General features: G+C 45.1%; 1 protein-coding gene across 1 annotated transcript in view; it reads right to left on the bottom strand.

The window, feature by feature from the left end:
• Positions 1-19767, bottom strand: part of CASTOR2 (cytosolic arginine sensor for mTORC1 subunit 2) — a 90412-nt gene extending 70645 nt beyond the window's left edge. The window contains exon 1 of the mRNA XM_065731755.1: positions 19520-19767. Coding sequence (XP_065587827.1) covers positions 19520-19632 — 113 coding nt within the window. The 5' untranslated portion in view covers positions 19633-19767. The remainder of the gene's footprint in view (positions 1-19519) is intronic.
• Positions 19768-22572: the final 2805 nt, after the last annotated feature.

Genomic DNA, 22572 nt, shown 5'->3' with positions numbered 1-22572 from the left:
AACTCCAGATTATAAAAATAGATCATATGAAGCTCATGGTATGTACTTTGGGCATCTGAACAAGAGGAAAAAAAGAAAAGGTAAACCTGATACACGTATAACTAAAGAGGCTCAGAGTGAAACATCAGTAAGAACAATCCACTTCTTATTAAAAAAATAAATCAAGATTTTAAAATGAATGTCACTGTTTTTACTGCACGTGTATAGTAGATCTGTGTAGCAGACCTTTAAAACCATCTACCCTGCGTTTTTCTCCTAGATCCCAATGAAGATGGCCACAGGCAGGAGGAGGTTGTGCAAAGCCCTGTTACAAAGCTTACATTATTTTCTAACACATCTTTCATGCATCTTGCTGACAAAGTATTGAGGAATATCAAACACTTACAGAAAGTTACTACTTCTGTCAAGTATTCAAGGAACTGCAATCCCTCTGCATCAATTGCTGAAGATGGCTCAGGACGTGGACAAAACATTATCCTGACTGACTCTGTGGAACGTAGCTGCTTTCAGAAGCAGCCCTCTGCTTTTATCACTTGGGAATCCCTCAGGCCTGCCTCCAGAAGTAACACCCGACTTTTCTTCTGCCAAAAGGACGGTAAACACTTTGAAAAAGTTAATGAGTAAAGCTTGGAAGCGTACGAACCTTCACAATTACACCAGCACAGACAGGGTTGTGGACAGCCAGGGGAGAGCACTGGGGAGCAGCTCCCCACTCCCAACTTGCATTCCCCATTTATCATGTTACTTAATCACATACCTAGGTAATAAATTTTAACGGAGTGACTCATGTGCTTGAAGTAAGGCACAGCCTCAGGCCTCCTGATGAACCAGGGACACTGGGAGCAACACACTTTGACCTTGCAGAAAAATAACCCATCAAATGTAAAGCAAGGAGGTGTTGTTTCTTTTTTTCTTTTCTTTTTTAATTATTATTGAAACCAAGCACACCCTCCTCTTGACACCACTGCTTTCACAGAAGCATCACCCCAAACATCTGATGTTTACTCAGTGGAATCCCCACATTCCCTAAAAACTAACCCATCAAAAAGCTGTTTTCTAAGCCATGCCTTCACTCAGCCCATGCAGATAACTGGCTGGACCATTAGCAGGAGTTTCAGATAAAAGCAGAACAACAGCCACTTTAATCAGAGGTGAAATGATTCCTGCCAGTCTTGCATTACACGAGTGATCCCAAGAGTTGATGCTCCCATGGCTCTATTAAGGTAACACTTGATGAGGATCATTAAAAGCAGTGACCTTTTCCTCACCAAACTGCCCAGACAGCAGGCTGCCTGCCCTTACGTTGGCATCTCTGTAGAACACGTTGCACATTCCCACTGATACAATTTACTAAACCTCCGAAGTTTCCTGCTGCAGTTTTTTTCCCCCTCTTATCAAATTAAAGGTAAGAGAGAGCATGAGAAAATAGGACATGGAGAAAACGTACAGCTTAATTACCAACAAGGTGATAGATAATCAAAGCAAGTCAGGGTTGAAAACAAGACAAATACATTCTGACTTTTATATAGACATCAAATATCCATGGTGTACCCCTAATTACTAAAAGTACTCACCGCAGGCTGAACTAACTGCATAATTAGACCCAGTGAGTACCAAAATGAACTCTGTGTCCACACAAAGCTATGGATTTGGAGCGCAGCTCCTTATGTTTTGTTCTCTTGTGTGCTATGAAAAACAAATTCAAATCTACTGAAGACTTCCATGGACCTAAAAAAAAACAAAACCCTTCCTTACTCTTTTGTAAAAGATTAAGTCCCATGTTTTCATACTGAGAGGATGCAAGAAGGAAGTAATTAGCCTTCATATCAAGCTTGAAAACAAAGCTCTAAATCATATGATGCTCCAATGTCAGCAAAAGGAAATGAACATGAAATGAAAAAATAGCAGAACACACAGTACACATCATGGGAAAAAAATTATCAGAGTGCAAAGGAGCCTCCCTGTCTTCAGGCAAGCTTTGGTCAAAATTCTGCAAGTATTATCTATGCCACAGCTTAGTTAATGCCAGGTTTCCACCAAACTCATCTTCAGGTGCATTTGGAGAGCAGGGCAAAGGTTTTCTCCTGGTTCTTCTTCTGACACCTACTGTGCTGGGAAGAACTTTCCTGCTCTTCATGAGTGAAAAGCACTTGGAATTGTCACCTCTCTGCAAAGGAAGGGATAAGGGAACTGGATGCTCACACTTACTCCTGAGCCCCTCTACACAAGGAAGACAGCCAACGTACCCTCAGCCATCTTCCAGCTGCCGGCTGCAGCTGCCTGTGCTTGTTGCACCCTTGACACCAGGACTGGCTTGCTGGAAAGGTCCAGACCATTTTTCATTAGGGAGAAAGAGGAAAGGAGGATGCCTCTCCAGCCTGGGAGAAATAGGAGGGAATACTTCTGCCTCTGACCTTCCCCACATGCCTGCCCGCATTAAGGCCCTGTTATAATCAAATGTATGTAAGCAATGAGATGGTGCTTACAGAGATGGGACAGATGCATCACTCCACATGCAAAAGCATGAGGTGTTGCCACACTGACAAATGCTTCCTAAAAAATAGAGCAAAAATCCACTGCCAAGCTCTGGGAGTTCAGAACTACATTTAGAAGGGGTGGGAAATTAATTGAAGGCCAATAAAAGCAAAGCTCACTGCAGATAATGATTTCCAGCTCTCTGAATTTATTGACAGTCATAGAACTGCCTAGTTTCTAGCTGAGCCAGAAGCACACAGAGGGAAAGCAGCAGCACTTATCTTGTCACACAAAGAGACTGAACCAGGTCCATGCTGTGCTGACCTTGCCATCTGGACATGTGGCAAGCCCAGAGCAGAGGCATTTCCAGCATTATCCTCCATAATCATGTAAAACTGTATTCTGATGAAATAGGCCAGAAATCCCATGCTCCAAAGGCCCAGCTGATAACTGCCACCCATCAGACCCATTCATGGACTCGCGTGGTGATACCCACATTATCACCCCACAAACATTAACAGATTATCACACTTTCTGTATGAGGATGATGGTTTTCATTCCCCAGGTCCTACTAAATGAGCGAAAAACAGCAGGTAAGAAGCTGATCCCATGTCCCCAGTGAATAGCTGAAAGGGCTTTACTGGGGGCTGCTCTATGTTCAGGATTAGACCTGAATGATGTGCAAGAGGCTTTGCAATGAATTGGTTACCAAACTAAGAACAAACACTGTGATCCTAGACTGCAATTCTGTAGCTGTGAGAAAGACACTAACAAAGTGCTCAGTCCTGCCATGCTCAGCCTGTGACCACTGCTCCTACCTGCACTGAGCACTGGGACACAGAACTGGGCTCCCATGGAGCACAAGGGCACTTGATTGGGGATCTTCCAGCAGCTGTGCTGCAATGGGCCATGCTGGAAACTATGGAACAGCAGCAAGCTCTTGCTTTGGTGTTACACCCAGCGTTATCAGCCTGCATCTTCGTGCCAGGAATTCTGCAGGAATTCGCTCTCTGCAGCCTCAAGAGAAAGAGGAGCAACAAAAAAGATCAAGGGAAGAGTGGAGTGAGAGAGATGAAAGGTGCTGTAATTATAGTTTGACCTCCCTCAAAACACAGGCTGAAAAACCTGATTTAGTCATTCCTCTATCAAACCCCAAGTTTAACTGTGCGTTCAGCCTGCCTGCTTCCATGCAGCAGCTTCCAGCCTGCACCCCAAGGAGCCTGATCAGCTGCAGCAGCCAAACCCCACTGCTCTGACAGCAAAGGCTTTGGCCAGCTGAGCACAAGTGGAACTTCTTCAAAACAACACCGTTTTGGCAGAACCAAACTCCACCAAGGCCGAGATGTGTAACAGTAAGGATTCAAAAGGAGATCCTCCAACTATGAAAATATACACAACCCCTCCCACGCGTCCTGACATAACAAGACTTTACAGGGCTAGCGGGAGCAAGCACAACAGTTATGATATGTTGAAACAAGCAGTGTCACTCATCTTGCCTCAGACGACAGATTGACGGATTGCCAGCGCAGAATTTGCAGACGATTTCTAAAGGCAGCAAGCTGAAGACAAACTGTCAGCAGAGGGACCAAAATCCTTTGGAAAATGAATAAAGACAAATCGCTGAGTCCCCAAGTGCCCTGGACTCAGTAAGACAAAAACACAGTCCAAAAGAACTAATCCTGATACGTGCCCATGGACAACAGTGCTCTGCTTAGGAAAGGTGCAAACTGTTTTCAAGGAGGATGTCATAATTTAGGTGTCAACAACCCAGACCAAGAAAAAGAGGTTAACGCTGACAGAAAGCTACCAGAAGGCATCATGCAGTTTTAGGAACCCAGCAATGAATCAACTCATCAGAAAGATGAAATATTTCCACTGCTACATCTCCAGCTCTGGGCCCAGCCATGACATTCACTAGTTTGGAAAAGGGTACGAGGAGAGATGGCACAAAAACAGCACTGCTTTTCTATATGGCAGCAAGAAGGAAACACTCACAGTGGCATCTGAAGAGGACAGAAGCTGCTCTACATACACAAACCTTCCAGGAGAAGGTGCCTCACAGCTACACAGGTTCATGGGTAAAAATATAAAATAAAATACTAACAATAGCTTAGTAGAGCCTATTGCTTTAAACCTGTACTGAAGCTGACTGTTAGTTTAATAGCAAGTTTAATAGCAATGTTGCATGCCATGAAGGTAGGCCAAGATGAAGGAGTTTTGACAGGTCTCCTGTGACAGCTCGCTGTCTGCCATCTTCTTGGCAACCCTAAGAACTGGACCACAGTTCACTGATTTCTGTAAAATAAATCTCATTTTAATCTGAGGTTGGAATGAGCGACTACTGTAGTTTTTGTCATTCTAGTGCTGTGTGTACAGTGGGAGCATCTACAACACAGAAGACCATAAAGAGCTGAACATAAGTGCTGGAAAAACAACACTCCAATCTATCAACAGAGAGGGACAAAGTCTGTCCCTTTCAATTACATTAATGTCAATGCAGCCACTGCTTTCAATCAAATAACGACTTCTCCTGTTACACAGGCTTAGCTCACTCCTTGCCTACCAAAACCACTCTGAGCTGAGCCACTCTCTCATTGACTTCACCCTTGGGTGCACTGCCCTGATTGCAATGGGCCCATACCACTGTGCCAGCTGTAACAACCATGCAGAGCTCCTGGAAAGCAACACCAAATGAAGCATTAAAATCATAAAGGTGACACAGACCTGGCAAAGAGAAAATAACCGCGTGTTTTAACTGGAATTATTTAAGCACCTCAGCGTAAGAGGTGAAAGAGTTTGGCATTACCATGCACTGTATCCAACAGATGAATCCCTTACTTAAGCTTGTATGATAAATGTGTAGAAGAGATGCACCCCATAATTATATAAAAATAATCACAACACATATATATTGATCAAAACATGAAATTTCACACAGGATGTCCCAGATTCTTGGTGCAGTCTAACACTTGATCTTCCTTACATTCTTCTCCCAGCATGGCATCCAGCTACTGCCAAGCAGTTTGAGATGCTCTGAACCATTCTGAACTATTCTCAGTACAAGACTGCTCATGAGCAGTGATGAGAGCTGGAAGGAAAACACCTGTGGGAAAGATTCTGAAGGTGCAGTACTTCTATCAGCATCTTCATGCCCACCGCAGGGTACAATGGCTTCAAGCTGCAGTGGAGCTGCTAAGCAATAGGAGCTGTAAGCAGTAGTTGTGCAGAACAACAGGATGGGGAAGCCTCAGAAGGATAAAACTAAGTAGCAGAAATGACAGAAATGAGCCTGGAATGAGCTGGTGGAGAAGAACTGTCAGCAACCCTGTTACCTGCTAAACTTCACGAGCTGGGAAACGGACAATGCAATGCCAGGAAGACAGCATGCTGCTTTCAGTCTGTCCACCCAGATCCAGCCTGGGTGTGTTTCTGCCATCCTGGTACAGGAACTTCTCCATTTACGTCATTCATCCAGAGATAATCAAGAGCTGGCTTTAATATAGCATGAATTAATCCAAGAACCATAATGCATGCTTAATCGAGCAAAATGGTTTGTTTTCCCAGAAACCTCAACCATACTGATGTTCAATTTGCAACAACAGAATTCTGCAGGAACAGAGCCTCTTACACCAGGTTTTCGGATCAGGCTCCAGCTTGCTGCAATCAATGCAAAGAAACTTGCTGTCTCTGCCAGGTGTGGAATTAGGTTAACAGGGCAGATCCATAACAAAGTAACTGGCTCAGATATTGACATTTATATTCTTGTATCTGTAGGCACGAGGAAGGGAAAAAAGAATATCTCCTGGGTGAGGAAGCTCTGGTCAAGCATAACCTGAAAATCAGCTGTTTTTCAGTGCATTTAGCAAGGTAACTGCCATTTGCTAGCCCTGCACCAACTGAAGCCAACAAAACAGGATGTGTTTGCAGTAGGAACTAGCTGAACAACAGCCATTTGTTTTCAAAGGAAGACGGCAAATTCCTGGCTGAGTGGGAAACCTTCATATGGAAGAGACAGACACACCTGTAAGCTTCAGGTATTTCCTTACTATGAAACCAGATCTTGGGAATGAGAGATTTACTCAGCATTCTTCCTCAACCTCTTGAGAATGATGCCAGAGATCATGAGTTCATTTGAAGCATACATAAAACTAAATCTCTACAGAGTCCACAGTTTCACAATGACCTGATCTTTTCTGTCTATTAGCAGAGGCTGGGCTTAAATCTTTCAATACTACATACGAAGACCTCTATCACACCAACTAAATCTCCAATAACTGACAGGAATGGATGCGGCCAACTGCTTTCTCATATGGTTCGGAGATATCGCAGTCAGGCAGCATCTTCTCAAAACACAAGGAAAGATGACACTTCATCAGACAACGGAGATGTGCCAGGCAATAAATCTTGCAGCAGAAGGCTCCTTCCTATTTTAATTCTGGTCGTCACCAGCAGAGAGATACAATTGTCTTTCTCAAGCTATAACAGACAGCAGAGAGGGGAAAGCCAAAGCAAACACCCCAAACAACTGAAAGAAAAAACCAACCAACCAACACACTGAAATACTCAGGATTTCATTTAAATCCCAGTGTACTCATTCTGGCCTCATAAAAATAGCCCACCCCACTGTTTGCACAATCCCTGAGATCAGTGGATATTATCCCTACAGCTGCCTGTGCTACTCAGAGCAGCAAGGAGGCTTGTTTCATTCGGGCACATCCATCTGTTTCCCCCTCCCTTTTCTCAGATGCATCATTTCAGCCCCAAGTACAGACCCAGCTTGAGAGCACCCCTGCTGTAGCATGCCTATCCGTGCACTGCTGACCAAGGGTAGGCGTCCCCACAGCTTTCCCATTTTGCTCCATTCGAAGATCTGTCCAGCTAAAGGTTAGCAAATAGAGCTCTTCTGCAGCACTCCACAAGAGCGGTTTTTATTTGGACTCTCAGCATTGTGGCTGTCAGTGAATGAAGAAAGGGCTCTCATGTATGCAGCAGAGACTGGCATGGACTACCAGAACCCACCTAAAACTGATATTTGGTTGGCCAGCCCATCCCAGGGTTGGTTACAGCACCAGTATTACCCAAGCTGTACTAAAGCTATAGATGCATTACTGCTGCGTGCATTAGTCTTGAGATAGAAGTTCCACTCTCCATCCACAGCCACATATCCAGGCGACAGCAAAGCACAATCCGAAACTCCAGTGCCCTGTCCCTGTTCCCTACCCTTCAGCCGCAGGACACAGTCGGTCTGTAAGGAAACAAGCAGTGGCAGCAGTAAGAAGCAGAGACAGAAGAATTTAAAGCACTACCTCTTAAAGAAAAGATGTGGATATATTATCTAGTAAAATGTACTTGAGTATCAGTGTCCACTGTTCCTTTAGAACAAACGCTCAGGAGCAGCTCCTCCCGTGCTGGCCACTGACAAATAACCCTCTGACAAGAAGCCAGCACGCACTCAAGGAGGATATATGACCTACTGGGAGCAGGCCACCAGCCTGCTTCTCCCACAGCTCCCTGCATGCCTGGGGGTAAATCACTTCACCTTACCGTGCCTAAATTCCATGTTTTTTAACAGGGATAATCACTCTTCACTATTACAGAGCTGTGATGGACAGGAACCCAGGCACTATGGGCAGAAAACTGCCCCTCCACCCCAAATGCTGTATGGAAAAGCAACACACACACACACAAAATAAGCAGATTTCAGATTCAGCTCCCCAGTAGTTACTATGAAGAACAGCAATTTAACAAAGACTCCTACAGATGGGGAAAAAAACCAACACAACACAATCTGACAACGTCCTTTCAAGCTCAGGCTTTTAACCTGATGCTTAAAAAAGCCCCTAAACGTGCAATCACATCCGAGACAGAAAAAGAACAAAAAAGGTGGGAGATATTGCTCCTTCTAGCTTGGGGAGAAAAAAAAATAAATTACAGTGTACTCAATTTGCCAGTTTTATAGGTGATGTGACAGGTCCTTAGTTCATCGCGGGGCAGACGGAGAACAGAATGATTAGCAGGGTATGATGACAGTGATCGCTGGCTGGTTCGTGGAGAGCTGATAAGTTATTAAGCTAAACAATGCATTGCTATTATGAGCAAGCCAGTGCACTAACTGTAATTTCCTTGAAAGCTGAGCGGTGCATGATTATACTTGTCCACTCAGACTCCCTGCTGGCAGCTCCGCATTCTGCTATTGTTCGCAGCTCCACAGCCTTCCCAGCGCCCAGGATACAGCCACATGAAAATGTATTCTTCAGATGCAGCCTCCGTTGTGGCAGCTGTCATCTGAAGGGTATTGGGAAGAGAGACTTTCTCTATCCTGAAGCACGGCTATCAGAGCCCCTAAAACATGGTTTTGTTTGACAGCATGAGCTACCTCTCATTTCTACTTGAGGCAATTTCCATTTAAAGGGTGCTCTGACTCTGGAATAAGACATATATGTATGTGTTGTATAAGCAGACTTGCATACATGTGTTTTTTTTCCATACATACATACACAAACACACTCATACAAGTATATTCCTGTTTCCTTTATGACGTTCAGGAAGGCTACTGTTATTACTGGCAGCTCAAATGGACATCTTTCAACTCAACATATAGGCAAAGAACACAGAGCACGCCTTCACTAATGAGCCTAGAAAAACCAGGGCCAGAAAAGGCAAGTGAAAACTAAGGCAGGAACAGCAGGACAACAGGGGTACCAAGTGGCTGATGCAAACTGGAAGCATGGCTTTCACCTCTCCTACCAAAAAGCGTGGACTCCCATTTCGATTGCCCCAACTAATTCTCAGCAATGCTCTTCACTCTCTTCTTCACAAAGCACTGTGAACCGTAGCACATTTGTACCATGCTTGTGCCCTGGAAAGCTGTCAGTGTGTCTCTCTAGGAGGCAATTCTTAAGAAATCCCTAAGCATCCTTCCCTCCCACACTAACAGGCATTGCAGCCTATGCCCTGTTGCCCCCAATGAGCCATGGGGTGCAAGTGCTTCAGACTTTTTTTTTCTTAGCAGGACTCAGGTGTCTCCATAAACATTAGCAGGTACCTCACGTTAGATTTGATATCAAGTGAGTATCAATTGGGAAGAAAGCTTGACACTGTTTAAGCACTTGTCGAATGTACAAGGTAGGTTCCAAACTGCTTTCAACTCGGCTCTAATTTAAGGAACAGCACAAAACTCTTTCATTGTCCTTTTCTCTGTGCTGATCCTGGAAGGAATTTATAATCCATCGTGTGTTTAAACAAGCCAAGGAGAAGGCACCACTCTATTTTGAACCCAGGAACTGTTCTATTCCTGTCACTGAGCTCTTTCAAACACAAGTAAAAGGAAAAAAAGGTGTTACTGTCAGAATTAAAAACACAAAAGGAGCAGATGTAATATTCAAAGCATACTTGTAGTACACGTAAGCTGTGTCTATCCTATTTGGAAAAGCCATTACTATTCACATCCCTTGCACCTTTACAAGTAAGCCAATTTTATCCTTACAAGAAGATGTAACCATCTGATCAGTAAAAAAGTCCAGCCATCATTTCTACTCCAAAATTAACCCACAGCTGCACTACTGCAACCATTTGTGAGCCTGTGCCATAAACATAACCCAAACGAGTTGTCTTCAAAGATTCTGTTTTCCTTTTTTAAACATCCTGAACCTGGATCACGCTCAGCAAGTTAATAGCAACCTCCACAACACTGGAGGTGGGAGCTGCTGTCTCAGTGCTGGGAATTTCATCAGCTGCTTAGCTGCGATCCTCCAACCACACCTTGACTGCACCTAAAGGGCAGTGAGACATTGGCACAGGTTGCCCAAAGAGGCAATGGTGCCCCATCTCTACAGACTGCCCAGGTCGGGCTGGAGGGGCTAAGAGCACTGATGGGGCTGTGGGTGTCCCTGTGCACTGCAGAGAGTGGGACCAGATAGCCTTTGGGGGCCCCTTCCAACTCAAGTAATTCAATGGCTCTGTTCTCTGATTCTAAAAACAGAGCTAGTACCTGTTCTAGGCACTCATCTACAAAGCAAAAAGAAAACACAGTTATGTTCCAGCCTGTGGGAGCTCAAAAGGAGGTGAGCAGCAGCAACATGCCATGGAAGGCTCTGAGACAGAGTATCAGACACAGGTGGACTTAACACCATACACTATAAACACATGAAGTATATGCTGATGTGCAAGTATATTGCAAAAGGACACCAGTCATACATGAAACATTTTACACATACATGCTACTCATCATCGCTGACTTTTTCCCCTCCCCACCCCTTCCCAGTAAGTATGTCATCACTTTTTACCATGGGACACCCACTGAAAACACACTATTTCACAAGCCCATTAAAAGCTAATGTATAACCATATTGTTTTAAGACTATTTCATATTTAAATCATTGCTGGAGAGCATGATTCAGCCACCATCTGAATGAACACAGCCATTCAAATGGGTCCAGGATGCACAAAGTCTCCTCATATTAGTCATCCCGTGCTGATTTTGCACTCCTGTGCAAAGGAGGAGGATTTCTGGCCTATGATAGCCCAAGAGCTATCACAGGACAGCTCAGCAACCTGGCACAAACCTTTCCCTTCAGGTCATACCTGGAGCTGTGATGGGCAATGGGATGAGGCACAACACCAGCCAAGTGACTGTGCAACAGGAATTATGAAGACCATGCAGAAACACATGGAGAAACTTGATAAGAGCACAAAGACTGCGGGGAAAACTCTTTCCCATAGCGTGGTTTCATCGCATGACCACTGCTAAAGAAGGATTTCAGGAACTGCACAGTAACTAAAGCACAGCTTTTCCTGTAGGGCATCCACCACACAGTGCTGTATGCTGAGTCAAACCAAATAACACTCGGAGCCCAGGCCATTCTAATACTTTCCCTTACTTATGGTCAAGGACATAAATTAAACTTCTACATAGAGGGGTGGGGTTGAAGAGGCTCCATTGGCCTCATACATCCGCCTAACATTCCTACAAACTGTAATTTCATGTCTGTGCTGATACAGAAGTGAGCACGTGCCCTTTCTGAAGGCTAGTTTTGCTGTTATCCAGCTAGGGAACTTTTGTCTTCTACTCTGTTTAAAATAGAGCAGGCCTGAGTCTGCTCTAACTTCTGCTTTTTTTGTTTTTCCTCTTTCTTCCCTTTAAACAGCATGTAGCCAATTAGAAATGCAAAGAAACAAGAAGCACCAATAAACCAACACAGCAGAGAGTTACTCCTCCATACTGAGGGCACTCCATATTGAGAGGCCACATAGCCTCACACTTACCTTCAGAAAACACTCTGTCCTGCTTAAACGAGGCATTAAATCACAGAACTGTACTGGGATACAAAACACAATGCCAAACAGAGCGAGCAGTTGTGATGCCCAGAAGACCAACACAACACAAAAGAGCAAAGACACATGCACTTCAGGTGCAAGATTTAAGAGGACAAAATCCTGAGCCACACCATCTCAGTCTATCATAATCTGTCCCATATTTATCTCGGCAGCGCTGAGAGGTTAATTCTCACCTGCCCACTTCAGAACAAAGGACTTGAGAATATAAGTACGCTTTCATTTTAACATCAACACATCTGAAGACACCTGGAGTCCTTTTTGAAGAGATGACATCTTAGGTGTAAGAATAAGAGTAATCAAAGGAAGTATATTTATTGCTGAAGCTGCAAAGCACATTTAACGAGTTAATTGAGGAGAAATGGGTGACATGGCAACTGGAACCAGTCCACTTACACAACAAGCCAGATTCTGACAGCACGAGCATCTTCTGCAAAAAGAGTATTTTCTCATTTCTAATTACTCAGTTTAGTGCCGAATGATCACCAGTTCATTCCGGGTCGAGAAACAAATTAGGAACTGAAAAAGCAAGTAAGTTTGTGTTTGTTTGTTTGCTTTTCCCCCTCTCCCAGCCTGCAGACGAGTAGGTGTGGGAGGCTGAGAACAACTGCCTGGAATGCCTTGACAGGCACAGTCTCAAGTCACCGTCAATTGAGTTTGTTCAGTACAGATCACATTAAATCGCTTAGCTATAAACACTAAACAGGTTCAGATATTTTTCTAGCTACTCAGCACATTTGCTTTTGTTTATTACTTAAACAACAGCAAATGAAAATGCTTGTTTGCCACATTCAACTCAAACTCCCATTTCCATCCAAAAGCTGCTCGAAAAAGATCACAACTGAAAGATTAATCACATAATAAATAAGTCATCCATCATTTTCAAAAAATAAAGACTGAGTAAATCCATGCAAATGCATACAGCTGCTTAGATGCATACGGAGTATATCTCATCATTAAGAACAATCTTTGTTCTTTTTGCTGAGACCATACTTAGTTGTAAGTGAGCACCTCAGAGGTTACCAAGAGAGGAGAGTCGATCTTTATTTAGGAAAAGAAATAAAAACTACAAATGTTAAGCAAGATTAACACGGGCCATTCCCATCAAGGTCTCTGACTTGTCAGCCGCAACCAACTTGCTCTGTGTGGCAAGACACGTCCTGTGGCATAATATAGTGTTGATTACACAGCTTTTAATCACAGAACTGGGATATATATTCAGGCATCACCAAAACCACAGCGTATCATTACCCAGATCCTCTGACACACAATGTTTCTATAAAGCCTAAACAGAAGAGGATGGGAAGACAGTCACACCTCCATTTTAACTGTTCCACCCATGTCAAAACCTGTAAATCTTCCCTTCCAAGCTTTAGAAGTTCCCCCAGCACCTTCTGTTTTTAAATTCACATATTTTAATACTTCATATAACACCCTAAGGTCGCATTTTGCTTTAACCTTAAGTTGTGTAGCCCATGACTCTTCACGACATCTCCAGCACCCTCTTCAATGGAGATGCTAAAAATTTGCAAATGAAGGAAGGGAACTTCTCTTTTACTGTTACATCTTAATCAAACACACATTCACACTTCTGAAAGGGTTGGGTTCCCACTTAATAAACAGTCTGTACTGAAAGAATTTGGGTCAAGAACTTCCTACCAACAACAGCCTACATCTCTCCACAAGCACAGGACAAGAACAGCATGTATACCTTAAAAACATCCATTCCATTGCATTAATGAAACTGAAGTGGACCAGAATGGCCTTAAAAACAAATGCTTGGCCAATGGAGCCATGTCCACACAAGCACATCTCAGAATGTCCCCCAAAGACTTACAAATGGTTTGCTGTCACCAAACAGGCTTGCCACTCATCTTTTCCTCAAGCCAACTTCGGGCTCAATAGCCCTCCAAAGCAGCAGGTCAGAAATACTTCATTTCAATCTTCAGTTAAACATATTTACCTGAGGTAAGGAAATCAGTTCTGGTTGGAGAGGAAGTTTAAGCATTCACTGTTTTTTTTTTTTTTCCAATATGAAAAAAATATATATATCAACTCGTACGAAATGCTTTATTATACATGAGACCACAAAAATTAGATCAGGTTGTTTATTTCCATGGTCAGCACAGCAGAACACTGTGCAGTGAGTCCAAAAATATCTGGGGACTATACAGTCACAAAAAAGATTTAATCAATCTTCACTTATTTTGTGCCATAATAAAATATTTTTGTCTGTTGTTCTCTCTCCCAGCAACTACACCTTCTATTCAGCTATACCAATCCCATCTGAGCTCAGGGGGAGTAATCTTTTTCACTTTGAAACCATGGAATCATGAAGGTTGGAAAGACCACTAGGACCATCCGGTCCAAGGACCAATAATAACTGCAACTTACAGACTTTGCTCTGTTAATGCTGCAATGAATGGAGTTATTTCCTTAGATTCCTGTTGTATAATTCTTCCTTCACCAGCCCTCAGCTATCAGCAGATCAGAGCTGGAGTTTACTCTAGAGTTGGCAGTAAACAAAAGAACAAATCTGCACTGTTTTCCTCTGAAAAAACAAATTGTAGCCCTTGTCCACATGCATTAAAACATGCAGGACGATTAAGGAGTTGTGTATTAGATAAATGAGGCAGTGTGCTCAACAGATTAAAAAAAAACCAACAGTCGAATTAAGTGGAAAGATTTACATATTTATAGAGCACAAGCAAGGCATTGTCAAATAGTTTCAGCCATCAAACGGGGCCTAATTTAAGTTATAACTGAGTGGTACAAGCAGGCTGTGGATTCAAACTGTTGTTAATGAGCAGCTTGACTGCTCCTTCTTGATGACAAACACACAGCCGCCATGCTTGCCCTAAGAGACCTGCAGCACCCCTGTTGAAGCACCTGGATTGCAGAGGAAGCCATCTAGGAATTAATGAAAGCCACATTTTTTATTTCAATATTGACTTCCATCTGAAAGTATAAACAAATATTCAGCTGAAGGGAGTTTTGATGAGTTACACAGCAAAAGATAAATATTTTTTCCTCTTTTTTTTTTATTTCTCAGCTCAACGAGATCCAGTGGTTGTTTCTACCACTGTACCCTCAGATGACAGACCTCTACCAAAGGATGGAAACACCTTATCACGGGAAATGAGGCACCACCACAACCTCACTGCAACCAGGTGTGATTTGATCCAGAGTTGATGTTCTGCCTTTCGAACCCCCTTTGGTTTCCCAGGATGGATGGCAGGGCAGGAGGAAAACAGATCAGGGCCCCACCAGGCAGCCTGCCCACCAGGGGAGGAAAAGAAAGGGAAATAATAACAGCATTTGAAGATGAACAATAAGAAACCACCAGGAAGGAAACTTGATCTTTACAAGTCTCAGTGTATTAAAATAGTGTGGAATGTCCTCACAGCTCAGCGAGGACACCCAGCAGCCCGGAACACAAACTAAGGACATGCACAATTCAAGAGCTTATGCCCTTCATGAGGCTCCAACACAAACCATCTATTCTGCCCATCTCATCCATTGGATTCTTATGGTGCTGACTGCCCACCAGCAAGCTCCACACCCTGCACACATGCATAAGAATGCTGCAGGATGGCAGGCAGGTGGCTCAAGGCAGCATTTGGGCAACAGTGTGTGGATACTTCCACAGCAGACAGAAAACATGTTGGGCTTAGAAAGACTCCAGACCTCAACAACCACACACTGAAAAAAAAAGCTCAAGTCCTTTGGGAGTCTTAGCCACAACACAAGCAACCTGCTTTGGGCAAGTAAATACCTCAAAAGCCCTCATTCAGTGGCCTTCCTCTGACACGTCGGGTGGCAGAATCCAAGAGAAGAAGGTTTTAATAACAGGAGCAACCCATCCTTGCCTGAAGGTCACCCCACTCAGCAGACTGATCTGCACTTTATAAGAGGAGCACAAATTCCTTTTATTAGGCTGAGTTTATATCAAAGGAAAAGGGCTGCTGATCTCCTGAATTGACCTCACAAGGTGCACAGATAGATTTTAAACATTTGTTTGTCCTTTTGTGCTTTGAAACCCAAAGTGGACCTTTATTGCAGCACCTCCAATCTCAGGGCACCTGGGCAGCAAGCAAGCAATCAGGGAACGACACTTACATTAACAGCAACACCACATTGTTTCTGAGTAGCAGTGTCAGTTTCTTACACACTACCAAGCAAAAGGAGTGGATCACCAAAAATACATCACAAACTTGCAAAAATAACAAACCTGATCTCATTGCTTTTTCAAGGATGGAAGAAAATCCCATTTGTTCTGCATATTTATAATTCCTTACTTCTCATTGCAATCAACTTAATGCTGACTGTAACGTATCATCATTAAAATCTAAGTAATATCTCTTTCAGCTACTTCAGTTCCTTGATGACCACCAAGCATCATGCTAGGTACTAGAACCAAGAGAGGGAAGGCTGTTGGGTAACTCATTGACTTCAGATGTTCAACGGACTATCACAGTGTTACCCAGAAATCAGCAAGCAGGTGCTAGTTCTACCATACAGACACAGAACTTGGGAGAACCCCGACCCCACTTTCTTTTCCAGCACTCGAAATCTCCGTATGTATTTCTATAAACCCAAAAGGGCAGGCTCACTTTACTCCTCCCTGCTGGCGGCTCAGAGTTATCCAAGTCCTCCCTACCCATCCACACTTAATTAACGTAGTAAATAGAGATGCAGTTACAAGTGTTTTGACACAAATGAACACATGAACGCAATGAACACAACATGAACACAACACACACCTTTGGAACAGCCTGGAGAACCTTGCCACTCAAGTCAAACACAGATGTATCGCAAACAGTAAAGCACTACGAGGGCCAAGAGAAGAGCAAGAGCAAAAAAGATGAGATAGATGCACATTTCAGCATGCAACTACAAATGACATGGAGCTGATCCTCCACTAGGGTGCCCGGCAGAGCATCAATAGGTCTGTGCTTATTTACACAAGCAGAGCACTAGCAGCACAACTAAGGCAGAGTTTCACTATCGGTTACCACTGGACTACCTGTCTTAAGGCACCTCTGCATAAAATGCAAAGCTATGATTAATTGTGTTTTTCTTCCTGCTCCACTCAGCCTGCTGCCTTATTCACTGCTGCTCTCACCTCTTCACCTCGTTAACTGCTTTCTTGCTTCTGGCCATCGGAATCATTCCAAAATTGCTGTTCTTTGTGCAAAAATAAAATAAAATACTGCTATTGTTACAGAAGCTAAATTAAAAGGCTCGTGACATGAACAAGGGCAGGCAAAGTGGTGAAAGGCCAACTAAAGAGAGGGGCATTTGTTACTGCTCCTTCCCAAGAGGATTAAGAAAAATATCCAAGATTTTAAGATTTCTTCCAGCCCCTTTCCTTAGTGTATAAGGATGTGAAAGAGATTCCAACCCTCCTCCCAGGGTTACTCTTACTCAGAAGTAAGAGCCTCTGTTAACACTGTAGGATACCCTAACACGAGGGTGTGTGACTGCCACCTCTCCGGGCCCCATCTGTCCCACAAAGCATTATTTCCTACCCTGCAACACTCTCTGTTTAAGGTCCCAATGGGAAAAACATCGGTGGTAAAAGTAAGTTTGAAACCTCATCAGAAAAGAGCAGCAGGGACACGGGGCACCCTTCTCTTTTCCTTCCCACCCCCAAAGGTCCTTTTTCAGGTAGGGTGCTCAGGAGGGGACATTTGTCTTGCTATGAGTAAGTCACCGCCCCCTGGGCACTCCTTAAAGGAGTGGGGAGAAATAGTGGGATATGAGGCACTTACACCTCTTGGAGGCCTCCACCTGTCTCACAGCACCAGGCTAGGGGATCCCACCCGTCCCTGGAGCACAGAGTACGACCTGCTGTCCCAAGAACAGCACCAGCCTTCCCTCCTCTCCCCTACACCTCCAAAGAAAAAAGAAAACAAAGCAGGAGGGAAATAGACACAAGCTTCCCACACCAAGCAAAACCTTTCCACAAACAGTTTGCTTTTCCTGACCAGTGAGGTTCCACAGAACTGGTGGTGGTGGTGGAAAAGGGCTGAGCCCACAGCGGCAGCCGGGGACTGCTCTGCTCCAAGGGCTGCACACGGGAAGGGATGGGATGACCCAGAGCAACTCTGCCTGCTGCCCCTCTCCGACAGCTGAGATAAATTTAACACCAAGCAAAAAGAAAAATGGCTGTGAACTTAAAATACAGAGATAAGTCAATACTCCACCAATGTCCAGCCCGTGCAATAGAAGTGACAGGTTTAAAGGTCTCCTTGCTGATGTGAATTATATCCATTGGCACCCCCCCCGTCCCCATCAGCCAGCAACCACTTTTCAATTAGTAATTAAAAAAAAAACACATGAAAAATAGCCATTTCAGACTGAAGAGCTTTGGGTACCCCATACAGCACTCGGGAATGGCAGTAAACAAGGTGCGGATACGCACGCACCACGCTGAGCTGAATGGGATGAGCCCCAAATCAGAGTGAGATTTCAGTGCATGAAGTTTAGCTGGAAGATAAGGGACCGTAATCAAATTACACCACAAATAGGTCCATTCATCCGTGAGTGTTATTGCAGGGAGAGGATTGAATTACAGCTCGGGATAAAACAATTTAAGGAATAAAAAGGAAATTTATTAGCTATTTATTACTGTCCCGCTGCCAAAGAAAATTTCCCACCTTCGTCACAAGAATGCAATCTGAGGAGAAAGCTGCAGCGCTAATTATCAGGCTGGAAAAACAAGAAGAGTTCGGGCTGTATTATTTACATCGCCATTCCTCTTTCTGAATAGAGCCACAAAGTCAACGAGCCAAAGAGAAACCACGAGAAAAAGCATTTGCAATTCCAGTTGTTTTGCTGGGGAAGGCCCAGGCGGTACGATGTGTGCAACCAACTGGGCACAGCTCCGGGCTTCTCCTTCCTCTAAAAAAAAGGAAAATTCCTCCCGGTGCCTGCCACTACATTTTCTTCTTCTTTTTTTTTTTTTTTTCCCCTCTCCGGAAAGCTATCCCAACAGCACGGGTTTTAAAGAGGACCAAGTGCAAGGTGGGCATTCCCCTCCCCCCCCTCCCCCTCGTTCCCCCCAAACCATCCATCCCCGTCCTTCTCCAATTTGGCAGCGCTGAAGGAGCGTCTCTTTAACACAAACACGGCTTTTGGAATAAGTGCTGCAAGCAACGACAAGCGGAGGGGGGGTGGGGGAAGAGGGAAAAAAAAAAAAAGATAAAAAAACCCACCAGCACTCCTCCCGCTGCTGCTGCCGTCGTTGTCCTTTGTTGTTCGGCCCCCACCTGTTCCCAGCCCGGGCCGAGCAGCGGGGACCCCGCGGGACCCCCAACTGCAGCGCTGACCCCCGGGGTTGGGACGGGGACAGAGCGTTGCGGGGACCATCCGGCCGGCTGCTGTACCCCCCCCTCCCCCAAAACCTGCCCGCTGGAAGGAAGGTGCCCCCTGGCCTCAGCCCCCTGCCTCCTCGCACGGAGGGCTGCCTCACCAACGTCCCCCCTCCCCCCCTCAGACCCCTTTATAAGCAGGGCATCCCTCACCCCCCACCCCTTCGCAGGGAGGGTGACCCCGCAGCCCCGTGCACGAAGCAGGGTGCCCCCAGCCAGAAGCGGGGTCCCCCCGCCCCCTCGGACCGGGGTGCCCCCGGCCCCATTGAGCAAAGAGGGGGCTCCCCCCACCCCCCTGCCAGGACAGCACTCAGTGCCCCATCCCCGGCACCTACCTCGTCTTGGAGGACAGGAAAGCAAGTTTGATTAATCCATAGGTAAACAACTGGATGCTCTCCTTGGCTATGCTGGCCACTCTGAGCCTGTGCTCTAGGATGTGCAGTTCCATCTTTTCCTCTTTCTCATTTGTAGTTCATCTATCCCCGGGGTTTATTTTGTGTTTTTGAATGGGGAGGGGGAGGGGGTGCTGTTATTGTCGCTGCCTTGTTGGCTGTTTTTTCGTTTTGCTTTGGGTTTTTTTTTTCCTTTTTCTTTTTTAATCTTTTTTTTTTTTTTTGGCCCTTTTTTCCCTCCCCTCTCCCTGGCTCCTTCTCCCCCCTACCCGGCTCCGGGGGCGGGGATGCGGGTGCCGAAGTTGCGGAGCGGAGCCGGGCAGAGCAGCGGCGCGGGGCGAGCAGCTGGGCTCGCTGAACAAACAACTTGCCACTCAAGCCCTCCGCAGTGCGCATGCGCGCTGCCCCGCCGCATGCCGGGCCTTGGAGTCCGCGCCGCCGCGGGACGGGAGCGGGCGGGACCCGGCGCCCAGCCGGCCCCATCGGCACCACCCCCACCTTTTCTTTTTTTTTTGTCTTCTTAATGTAAATCTTCTAGCTCTATTCGTCACGCTAGGTCGTGCCTTTTCCTTTCCTTTTTTTGTCTTTTCTTTTTTTCCTTTTTTTTTCCCCTTTCTTTTATTGTTATTCTCACTGTTGTTACCCTTTGACTCTGGGTGTCCCTTTTTCGACCCGAAAGCCAGCAGAAAGGAAAACTTCAGCCATTCTCATAATAAATAAGTGTTCTCCTTTTGTCTGGTTCATTCTCCTGTGTTTACAATGCACAGCCTGCACCGGTTACCCTACAAAGAAAATAAACAGGGGTGATAAGAAAGAATCATAGAATTCAGCAAGGTTGGAAAGGACCCACAGAATCACCCAGTCCAACCATACAGCCATCACCAATAGTTCTCATTAAACTATGCCCCTCAACACAGTGTCCAAACGTTCCTTGAACAAGGAAGGAGCCAGGCTCCTCAGCAAGGTCTGCTGTGATGGGATGAGGGAAAATGGTTTCAAGCTAAAAGAGGTTTAGATAGGGTACAAGATAAAAGTTCTTTATTGTAAGGATAGTAATGCACTGGCTCAGGCTACCCAAGGATGCGGTGAATGCCCCACCCTTGGAGACCCTAAGGATCAGGCTGGATAATGTTCTGAGCACCTGATGGAGCTATGGCTGCCCCTGTGCACTGCAGGGAATGGGACCAGATGGCCTTTAGAGGTCCCTTCAATTCTAATGACTCTGTGTTTCTATGAAAGTGTGGAAAAAAAACACCAAAAGAACAGTCCACTTTCCTTGGAAGTGTTACAGAAGTAGAATCACAGTTGTTCAAAGCCCGTGTGTATGGCAGCCAACAACTGGAAGACAGTGGGCTGTCTGTCCCGGCCACCCATCAGCAATGTGAGGCAGAGCAGAGGGAGCCCAGCATAGCACCCAGGCACCAGCCCCAGCCTGTGGTCTCCCACAGCCCCACTGACACCAGACATACTAAAACGGGAATCGAGGACAAGCACGGGGTGTTAGAACCTCGACCAAAAATGATCCAAACTTCCCTGCACAGTCCTCAGACCTCGGGCCACACTAATTCTGCAGGAATAAAAGTCAGACCAATAGTACCATAGCACTTTTCATTAGTAGATCTCAAACGGGTTTTGTAAAGACTGCCAATAGCAACCCGACTCATGGGGAAAACTGAGGCACAGGCTGTGGCCAGGGCCAAGCCCCTCATCAGAAGACTGTTCTTCCTCCCAACACAGATAGAGGAGCTGCTGCTGTTTGATAAGCATTTAGAGCCCATTTTTTTTAGGGCAGAACCCCCTTACATCCAGCTCTGAGGACAAGCTTCTGAAAGCAGAACTTCTCAATCCTCTCTATTCTGCCAGCTCCCACGGATGGCTGTGTCCCCTCGTGGACATGTCTGTTCTTCCTCTGCCTGCAGCCAAAGTTCTGAGAGGCTGCCTTCTCTTTGTTGTATCCCGGAAGAAAAGCCTTGAAATTAGAGGCATTCATACCCATAGGTAGTTTGAAATCATTTAGAAGAAAGGCAACAAAGAGAAAACATCAAATCTCTGCTACGTTTAAAAAAAAAAAACCCTCTGGAAACCAGGGGGTTGTTTTCCTCCGTTGTCTCATGCAGAAGTTCAGATGACTGTAGGAGTTGCAGTTTAGGAAGCTGAAGAGCTTTTTTAATCTGCTTCCACTGCTAGTTCAAGGTCTTGCTCTTCAAAGCTCTGAACATATCTGTGCCTAGCTACAAAAAGTGCCTGCACCTGCAGCTGCAAATCACAGAGCTATCTGCGTTCCTCTGGGACAATACAGACCGCAGAGTCCAGAAGGAAGCAGCCGGGGACGAAATATTCACTGCCAAGGTTGCTGTGAGCTTCCAGAGGAAATCAGACAAATTTATTCTGAATCACTTCTAGGAAACGCAGCAGAACTTTCCTCTTTTAAAAGGTTTTCCATCATAACTGGGCCAACGTTCGCAGTGTGGATAGTTGGCCTCCTCGCTTAGAGACAAAATACACTGCCCACGAGCAGAGCTTTCTCAACCCAGAGATGCTGATGCTCCAGGAGGGCCACCAGGGATTATGTCATTACCAGTCTAATTACCACAGAAATGCTTACATGAAACAAAGAGAGATGGTAGAGCAGACCCAAAGGTAAAGTCAGCGGGGACCTTTTGCAGCAAGCAAATCATCAGTGACTTCAGTTCTGCCTGTGGGGAAGGAGAAAAGAGGCTCTGAGTTAGTCATCTGGATTGACTAAAAAAAGAAGAATCAAGAAAACTAGGAAAAAAAAAATCCCCCCCAAACTCAAAGTACACAAAAATACTTCTTCATTTTGCAAGTTTACATCTGGTGCTCTCCAAAATTGAAGTTTTCTTTCCTGGGTTTGATCCGCTGCTGTGGGCTTCCAAACCCTGAAGGCCTCTCTGGGCCACAAAGAAGACCTCGTGGCTCTGCAGACCTTCACACCGTCAACTTTAGGAAGGATTAGGGAAAAAACTTTCTACACA

The sequence above is a fragment of the Cyrtonyx montezumae genome, unplaced genomic scaffold (assembly GCF_038088225.1).
Source record: "Cyrtonyx montezumae isolate F1298 unplaced genomic scaffold, pur_monq_1.0 scaffold_15, whole genome shotgun sequence".
Classification (NCBI taxonomy): Eukaryota; Metazoa; Chordata; class Aves; order Galliformes; family Odontophoridae; genus Cyrtonyx; species Cyrtonyx montezumae.
The sequence above is the reverse complement of the archived record's forward strand: the minus strand, read 5'-3'. Positions and strand labels throughout refer to the sequence as shown.